This window comes from Echinops telfairi, unplaced genomic scaffold, assembly GCF_000313985.2.
Source record: "Echinops telfairi isolate 266 unplaced genomic scaffold, ASM31398v2 ScPeMD7_70;HRSCAF=299, whole genome shotgun sequence".
Classification (NCBI taxonomy): Eukaryota; Metazoa; Chordata; class Mammalia; order Afrosoricida; family Tenrecidae; genus Echinops; species Echinops telfairi.
Genome location: NW_022103968.1, coordinates 26,079,362 through 26,089,049, shown reverse-complemented (window position 1 = coordinate 26,089,049; position 9,688 = coordinate 26,079,362). Strand labels below are relative to the sequence as shown.

The 9,688-nt window shown below is 47.4% G+C and overlaps 1 protein-coding gene across 1 annotated transcript in view; it reads left to right on the top strand.

Moving 5' to 3' along the window:
• The first annotated feature begins 2,164 nt into the window (after positions 1 to 2,164).
• WBP1L (WW domain binding protein 1 like) overlaps positions 2,165 to 9,688 on the top strand; it is a 67,215-nt gene continuing 59,691 nt past the window's right edge. The window contains exon 1 of the mRNA XM_004700953.2: positions 2,165 to 2,293. Coding sequence (XP_004701010.1) covers positions 2,204 to 2,293 — 90 coding nt within the window. The 5' untranslated portion in view covers positions 2,165 to 2,203. The remainder of the gene's footprint in view (positions 2,294 to 9,688) is intronic.

The window sequence follows — 9,688 nt, the reverse complement described above, 5'->3', positions numbered from 1 at the left end:
GTCTTGGAAATCCACAAAGGCAGTTCTACCATGCCCTATAAGGTCACTTTGAGTCAGAATCAACTCAACAGCAGTGAGTTTTGGGTTTTTATATTTAGTCACATGGCCATGACTCCTTTGGACACTCCTAGGGCTTTTTGCTGATTGTCTCCCTTGTCTGGATGCTTTGTCTTTGCCCTATTTACAGCTTAATAAAGGGGTTTTCTATAAAAGGTTTGTATTTGAAGTTATTTTCTACTAGAACACTCTAGAGAGGAACTTGGCTGCAACAAGTGAAGCAGTGTTCTCTGTTATTGGCTTTGCATCTGTTCATTTAATTTACAAACACTGGGCCTGCACTGGATATGTTCTTGTTAGTTGCTTTCATGTCTACTCTGAAGCATTAACTCGCTGCCATTGAGACAATTCTGATTTATAATAACCCCCTAGAACACAGTGAAACTGTCCCGTTGGGTTTCTGAGGCTATAAATCTTCCAGAAGTAAAAAACCCATCTTTCTCCCAAGGAACAGCTGGTGAGTTCAAACTGCTGACCTTTCAGTTAGCACCCTAAAGAGTAACTCATGACACCAATAGGGCTTCAAATTTGGCTCACAGCAATCAGATCTTGTAGAGACTTTTAAAAAAGTAAGACCTGTTATGCCAGAGAAAAGGCTGCAAATATAATAGGAGGGACCAAGGAGGCAAATAATACACTGGTGAATTATATGCACTTTGTGGGAGAAGCCCTGCCGGTGTGGTGGTTATGGGTTGGGTTGTGATCTGAAAGGTCACCAGTTGGAAACCACCAGCCATGCCTTAAGAGAGGCGGCTTTCTACTCTTAAAACATTTAACAGTCTTGGAAACTCAAGAAGGCAGTTCTATAGAGTCGCTATGTGTCTGTATTGACTCAAGGGCAGTGACTAAAAAGTGTACTTTGTGGTAAATGTTATGTCGGCCCAGAAGAAGAAACAGGGTGGAGGATAGGATAAATGGGGATCTGTATGTATAAATACAGGGAAGTATGTTGTAGCATAGCATGTTAGAGTGAGTGGTATATGGGGGGGGGCAGCGGCAAATGTACTGGCAGAAGGTGAGACAGGAGAAATCATGGATCAAGTTACAGAGAGGAACAGAGAGCAGTTTGGACTATATATTCTTGCAGAAGTGTTTGAAGAGGGGAAGACGGCATTACGGCATTATGTTTGGTTTTATGTGGTACAGGACTATTGCTGTGGTATGTAGAAAGAATTTGAGGAGGAGTTGGCAACTGGAAAGGCAACAGAGAGGCCATTTATATTTAACCAGAAAATGAGAGCATGCATTGAAGCAATAATGGAAGATGGGCTTCAGGGGTTGACAGTCAGCTGCTAATTGAAAGGTTGGGGGTTCGGGTCTTCCCAGAGAGGCCTCCATAGAAAGGTCTGGTGTTGCATCTTCAAAGAACCAGCCATTGAAAACCCTAAATGGCACAATTTATTCTGATAACCATGGTGTCACCATTAGTTGATATCAACTGGGTTATTGATGTTAAGATTGAGTCGACAGAATTTTGTCTCTCTAACTTGTGACAAAGTACTGTGTCTTGGGTAAAGGAATTCAAAAGGACCTGACAGTTTGGGACAACAAAAGAGACACAAAAAAAGCAACCCTAAGACTTTAAATTGCAACTGTTTTCTAGGCACATTCGATTACCTTCAGGAAATAACTTACTTTCCAACACGCCTGGGAAGCACCATACCTGTCTTGTCTTCTTGGCGAGCCTGTGACCTAATACTTCCGCCACGCTCAATATGGCTGCAGCAGAATTCAGCTTTTCACTACACGTTCTGTGCGACCCCGCCTTCTGAAATGAGTTGTTTCCGCCACTCTCTGGGCAGCAGGTCACCTTTTACTGGGCCTTGCAACACTCAAGATGGCCTGGCTTCCTCCTACTTTTCATTGGCTGGGTGGCTCTAGTCGTCTGTCTTCATAGGTGGACTTCGCTTTGATTGATAGCTATTTTGACCAATGGAGGAAGAGCAGGAGCCAATGAAGCGCTGGAACTGGAGCTCCGCCCCAGTGTCTGGGAGGGTTTTTAGGTGGGGCGGGGTGGAGCAGAGCCGGAAGCGGGAGGGGAGAGTGAAACAGGAAAAGACTGGAAGAAGGAAGAAGAGGGAAGAGGAGAGGGAGGAGGAGGAGGGTGGCGGCGGCGCCGTGGCGGAGGAGCAGGAGCAGGAGGGGGATGGAGAGGAGAAGGCTCCTGGGAGGCATGGCGCTCCTGCTCCTCCAGGCGCTGCCCAGCCCCCTGTCAGCCAGGGCTGAGTCCCCACAGGTAAGGGGGAGGGGGCGCCCGTGCCCGGCTGTGGGCTCGGGGGTCGTCGAGGCCTGGCTGGAGAGGGCCGGGGACGGCGTCGCTACCAGGCTTGAGGGGGTCTGAAGGAATGTCGTCTCCAAGAGTGGAAGGGTCTCAAGAAGGGGGCTCATGCCTGGCGTTGGGGGACGGGGGGACCTAAAGGGGCGTCGTTGTTTATCTGCTGGGCCGTCTGTGACGGGTTTGGTGTCAGGGAGTTGAAGAGGCCTGGTGCCAAGCGAATGAGGGGCCTTTTCGACGACAGTTAGGCCAGGTGGGCTGGGGTGGCTGTGACTGGGTAGTGGTGGTGTGCAGGGGTATGTGGGACGCCTTCGTGCCCCCCTGTCGTGCCCCCCCTGTGGGGCAGGTCTGTGAGACAGCGATGCCACATACCTGTCTGTATGTAGGGAGGCATATAGAGTTTGGGGCTGGACGCAGGGAGGAGACGTGCATTTCAAGCTGCATGGGGTAAAGTTCTGAGGGCATCTGAGCTCCATTTTTAATGGGTGAGGCCTGGTGCCCTTAGTGGTGGTTGGAGGCAGGACTAGTGGAAGACAGGTGTGGAATGTGATCGACTGGAACCCCTCAGGAGGAAGGTCACCCTAGAACTGGAACAAGCTCTTGCCCTTAGACTGACTGGTTTGGGAGGTCAAGTTGCTGCGGCCAGCTGAGAGCTTTTGGAGCAAAGGGTGATGCTGATGCCAAATAGGGCAGCCCACGGAGCACCCCAGCTTTCCTTGCTGGGTGGCTTGCTTTTTACCCAAGCCTAGAAGCTGGCTTGTGCTGATTCCAGCACTGCTGGCATTTCGAAATCCTAATGGGAGCGTTTGCTCCTCGTGCCAAGTTGGGTGGGGTGCAGTGGGAATCACCCCTCCTTCCCTTGCATTTAGCAAGGCTCTGCCGGTTTATTTTCTTCACTCTCTGCTCCCTTTCCTGCCTTTTCGGAAAGCCATACACAACCGAGCATAGCGGCAGAGTCTGGGCAGTTAGTGCTTAAATCCTATGTGGTGACCAAGAGTAGAAGCAGAGTGCCAGGCCAAAGACGGACTCTTTCCCCAGGAGTTTTTGGGCTGCCTTTTCGTAAGTCATCCTGCTTGGTCCATTAGTATCCCTCTCTCTCTTTTAATGAGGTGAAATCCTCATAACATAATGCGAACTGTTTTAAAGTGTGTAATCCAGTGGCATTTAGGATGTTCACAATGTTGTACAACCTCCACCTCTATCTAATATCAAACATTTTCATTCCCCTATCCCCCCCAAAATATCTGTACCCATTAAATGGTTACTCTCCACTTCTGTCTACCTATGTCAACCTCCAGCAACCACCAATCTCTTTCTCTGAGTTGACCTATTCTGCTGATGTCATCTAAATGGGATCCTGTGGTCTGTGAGCTTTTGTGTAGGGCTTTCTCAAGTAACATACAGTTTCTGAGGTTCATCCACATGGTCACGTGTGTTAGTCCTTCGGATGGCTGAGTAATACTCAATTGCATAGGTATGCCACAATCTGTGTATCCCCGGGGAGCAGCCTCTATAGAAAATATTTATTTTCTCCCTCAGAATCTATATATATTTAGAAATAACATGTGGAAGGACTTCATTTTTTGGCCCCATGTATTCCGTTTTCTTAGGGCTGTGATCCTTTAGTTGTAGACTTTTGTTGGGGGGGGGGTGTCCCTTTGTTTTCCTAGCTAAAATCATAAACTGGAAGGAAAAATCCATTTTCTTCTTTGTCTATTAGAAAAGTTATAACTCTCAGGATGTGCCAAGTTAAGGACAGTAGTAGAACATAATAGACTTGTAGAAGACAAATCTTAACAATAAACCAAACTAGTTGCTTTTGAGTTGATTCCTGCTTACTACTTCCCTTTGAGTCGACCAGTTGTCTCCATGGTGCCAGAGTGGAAGGAACTGTGCCCACAGACTTTTCAGGGGCTGATGTTTTTGGAAGTAGAGCACCAGGTTTTTCCTTCCAAGTACCTCTGAGTAGACCTGAGCTGCTACTTTTCCCTTTGTAATGCTTTATTTTTGTAAATACCGCTAAAAGATCTGGGTCCAGTGGATACTGTTGCTAGAGCAGTTGATGTAGGAATGTGTTTCTGGTTTTCCAAGGTAGCTGGGGGTGGAGGGGATGGGGCGTGGGGGCAGCCTGGGCCTGTGGATTGCTGTACCCAGATAGAGAGCTTCGGTGAGGCTCAGAGTTAATGATGGGCAGCCGACCCCACTTCTTCAGCAGGAGGAAGCATGAGCATGATCCAGCTGGAGTATGGAGGCCTGGGAAGTGGTGAGGGGCTATGGAAGGAGATCCCCACTTTGGACAATGGTTTGACAGTTTGGTTTGACAGTGCCCTCACTATCTCTTTAATTTCCAGTGCCCTCACTATCTCTTTTGGCTAGATACCTGGCAGTGATATTGCAGAGTACGGTAACTCTAACCTTTTTGAGGAACTGTCAAACCATTGTCCAAAGTGGCATATTTAATTTCCAGTGCCCTCACTGCAGTTTGTCAGTCTTGGGCTGCTTTCTTTCTGGTGCTTCCAGTACTTTTGGGGGACAGATTGGCTTTCGTACTTTGTTCCGGTTGGATGGATAGCATTGACGAACAGCTGTTATGTGGTTACGGTTCTTGTAGTGACGAGAAAGTGCTTGTATTGAGTCGCCTTCTTGGCCCCCCTGTGTGTCCCCAACCCTTGATCCCTCCATCTACCCCTATCCCTGTCTCTCTTCAGGATGTACTAGATATCTGTGGTGAGTTTTGTGTTTTGAATTTTAACCTTTGGAATGAAAGTTACTATATAATTATTAACTCCAAAGTGTTCACGATTTAGTTGATTTTTGGCTTTAGTTGGTTTCTAGTCAGTAAGCACATGCACATGTACATAGACACACACACACACTCCAAAAAAAAAACAACCCCTAGGGATCATTTTGGTATAGGATGTACTTCAGTTATTCACTGCCCTTATTTCAACAAGTGGCTTCCAGCTACCTCTGAATTGAAGTAGCTCATTCCAGTGTCAAAAAATGACCTGGATGCGCCCGTGCATTTGCTTCCTGAAATGGCCTTGTCTAGTACAATCGTCGTTTAGCTACACACTTAGTTTCAGAAATAGGTGACAATAGACGGCTTGTTTTCTCCATGGCCACTTCTCCACCGGAGCAGCCATTTCTCATCTTCCAGGTCCGGCTCATTCTGGGATCAGGAATTTAGACTTAATCTCTCCTACCCTGGTGGCGCTGTGGCCTAGCCATTGGGCTGCCAACCAAAAGGCGGGTGATTCAAACCTACCAGCTGCTCTGCAGGAGAAAGATGAGACCGACTCTCCCCATGAAGATGTATAGTCTTAGAAGCCCTACATAGGGTCCCTGTGTTGGAACTGACTTGATGCCAGTGGTTTAGTCTTTGCAGTTTTGTTTGTTTTTTAGAAGGTCACTGCGACTCACAGATATGATTTCTGGAATCTGCATATTGGCATCTTCAAAAAAGTAAGGCCTTGACATTTGTCTCTTCCACGTAAATTATGATCCAGATACACCAAGTTTCTTTCTTCTTAATTGTTCCTTCACATTCACCATAGAGTGTAACCATTTTGTTTAAAATAAAGTGCTAATTTAACCCAAGAAAACAAACACAGCTGGTGGGGTGTGTGTGTGTGTGTGTGTGTGTGTGTGTGTGGCGCATTTGGCTCCCCTTGGCTTTTCAACAGCTGATATTTTGGAACTAGGCTGCCAGGCCTTTCTTCTGAGATTCTTCTGGATGAACAAGACTTCCGTCTTTCAGGTAGCAGCGGAACACATTTGCCCTCCTCGGGTGAAAGTTTGAATGGAAATGTCTTTTTTTCATAAGATGGCACCAATCTCGAGAAACACAGCCCTTATCTTTTTTCTTCCAAGCTTCAAACTTTGAGTTGGATGGAGCCCCAACTGCTTCGCGTGTTTTTCCACCACACCCCTCAGAAGGTGCTGCTTGCTGCTTTCCACCTTTGCTCCCCGGGCTGCCCCCACTTTCTGCCTAGGAGCCCTGTGCAACTCTTGTCTCTTTTCTTTTTCCCAGTTGAGTAAATTGGGTTCATCACTTGTTGCAGGGAGAGGGAACTCACACCCTTTTGGGAACCAGGGGACACCTCGGGGAGAAGAGGTTTGAAAGGACCTATTTTAGGTCCTTTGGGCGTAAGTGATCTAGATAGATGGTTTAGGGAGGTGATGCTGTCAGGAAACCAGTTGATTCTTTGCTTTGGGTGTCTTTTGGGGGAAACTTGTTTTTGTTGTTGGTGATGAGCTACTCCTGTTTCTTGTGACATTTTCAGTACAGTCACCCCCATTCCTTGTAGGATAGGAGTATGGGAGACTTCCAGGTCTGAATCCTTTATTTTCTTAGAGAGCATTTTTCCAAAATCACCTTCAGTTTCTGCCAGTCCTTACAGTAGAATTCAGCAGACTTGCTCAAATGTCACTCGTTGCAGCAGGATGTTGCTAGGCCCTGGGAACTCATTGTATATAGCTGAATTACTAACTGCTATTCCTATGGGGCACATCTGTGCAGATTTGTAATTTGTAGGACTATAAGCAGACTGTAACGTTGTTATTTCTTAGAAGAAAGATGATGAAAATGCACGCTGGAAGTGAGGGTCCCGAGACTTCGTCACGCTTACTTCAGGGACTCCATCAGGGAAGACCTATTGCTAGAAAAAGACGTGTCTGGGGAAGTAGAGCATAGCCAAAATGAGGGAACCCCCCCAGGAGGTAGACTGACAGCGGTCACCTGAACAAGGGACTCAGACTTACGGAAGACCACGGCGAGGACACAGAGCTGTACACAGCCTTTCATTGGGCTTCCTCCACCGCAACCACAGCTAACAACAACATCTTGTTGTTTGGATGCACCGTGCTTCAGTTATTTGTTTATTCACTAATGGATGCCTGGGCTCTTCCCACTTTGTAGCTATTGTGAACAATGCTGCCATGAGCACTGGTGTACACCTTTTTGTGTGGATAAACGTGCCCATCTCTTTTGGCTAGATACCAGGCAGTGATATTGCTGGGTACGGTAACTCTAACCTTTTTGAGGAACTGTCAAACCATTGTCCAAAGTGGCATATTTAATTTTAATTGACAGCAAATAGCTACATGTAGCACATAGCTGAGTGTGGACAAGGCATATCTAAAAGCTTTCCAACTGTAGACCTCAGGTGCAGTCTAGCTGAGTGGTGCAGTCATGGGCTCTGGGGTCAGATGATTAAGTGCTAAGCCAAGCTCATCTACTTACTTTCCTTGAGCAAATTCCTTGACCTCTGTGCTTTGATCCCCTTAGCTCCCAAATAGGAATACTAGTACCTTAAAGGGTTGTTGGGAGGGACCCTGGGTAGGGTAGTTGTTAAAGCGCTCAGCTGTCAACTGAAAGTTGTCAGTTCGAGCCCAACTGCCACTCCCCTGGTAAACGAAAGATGTGGCAGTGTGGCCCATAAAGATTTACAACCTTAGAAACCCCACTGAACATGTTTGCTCTGTACTGTAGGATCGTATGAAGTGGTATCGACTGCACGGAGTCCATTTTTGCCCCCAGAGGACATTTACCTGTGTCTGGAGACCTTTTAGATGCTACTGACATCCGCTGGGTGGACTCCAGGGATGCTGTTTAACCGCCTACAGTGCTCACATCACCCCACCCCCACCCCCTATAACACAGCCCCCAATGTCAACAGTGCTGAGAAAACCTGGTTCAGAAATGCCTGCTGTCTTAAACCTTTAAAAACATGCAACCAAGGCTGTTGCCAGCAAGTCAATTCTGACCCACGGTGACGCCAGGTGTTACTGAGTACAACCGCTTCCTAGGAATTTTTACCAGTCTTCTCTGTGGAAACACATTGCTAGGCTTCTGGCTGGGTGTGAACTGCCAACCTTTATGTCAGTAGTCGAGCACAAACCTTTTGCACTGCCCAGAGATCTCTTCCCACAGGAGCCCTTACTCAGGACCTCAGAGCTTGAGGTCAGCCTCCTGTGAGAGGAGAACATGGCATGGGACGTGCATGAAACCACCGCTCTGTCCACAAGTGTCAGGTGGGACGGTCTCAAAGCCCTGGCAGCCCGGGACTTGATTACACTCAGATTTGTTGAGCTATGTCCAGTTGGCTCTATTTCGTCAGCCAATATCAAACATTGGGAAAACACATCTTTTTTTTTTTTTTTAAGTGCGTGGTTCAATAAGCAGACGATCCTCCCTTATTTATTCACCCAGTCTTGAACTTTCTTTCCTCTTGCTTTGGCCCACTCTTGGAGCTTCGTTTTAAGAATATGAGTTTTTTGTTGTTGTTTTGTTTTCCCCTCAGCAAAAGACTGATGAGGTCCAGTTACTTTCTCATCTCAGTGCCCTCCGTGGTCCCATAACCAGTTTGAACTGAGTCATGTTCTTAGAACTTTTTCCCTTTCCTGTTCCAAGCCTGGGCTTCATTCTCATGTTGGCCCCATGAGCGGTGGTTTGTTCTCACGCACACAGCTTTCGAAGACCATGAGGTGGGTTTTCAGGGTCTGCCACAAGGGAAGAGGAGGACTCTGGATCTCCAGCAGAGACTCTTTTACAGACCCCCTGGATGCAGTTTATTCCATAGGTGTTTGGCACTTGTAGGCAATGCCTTATGGATCCTGTGGATGGATGTCTGGTGATTCCAGTCAACTGTTGACTGTCGGCCATCCATTTCCCTCAGAGGACCTCGTCCTTTCTTGCTTTCCTCTGCTCAGATTCACATGGAGGGACCATCTACATCCAAGTGGCATAGTGATTGGATTCATTCTTCCTTCCTATAACCCCAGATTCCACTTTAACGGCTCCTCCAGTAAGAGCAGCCATTGAGTGACGGGACAACGGTGGGAGATCTCAGCGACCTCTGTCTACCAGGTAACATACAACAGACAGTCTGGGGTCTGGCTTGTGGCCACCTGCCTTTTGGATCATCCTCTGCGGTTCCACTAGGTGGAGCAAAGTCTGGCCTAAGAACTGAGTGTGCCGTGGAAACCAGCACCGAAATACAAACAAACCGAGAACTTTGGGACCTGGGAGGTCAGGAAAGGGGAAACATCTCCCCACCGAGTGCATTCTGCGGCTTGTTGATCCAACCCTGGGTTGTCCTAATGCGGGAAGCAAAGTAGGTCATTCTCTCGGACTTGGGGATCGCCGCCGTCCTTGCCCCCACCAGGCTTTTGGGATATTCCCGCGTTCGCTGTATGTTCCCACGGCTCTATTTTATTTACTTTTGGTTTTCTTCTTACCACAATCCCTTCTGGGGGAAAACAGACGCATCGGGTGTGTCTTCCATTTCTGGTGCCATCCTGCCCACATTGGACCAAGACTATGTTTTGATGCAAGATATCAGACACTTTTAA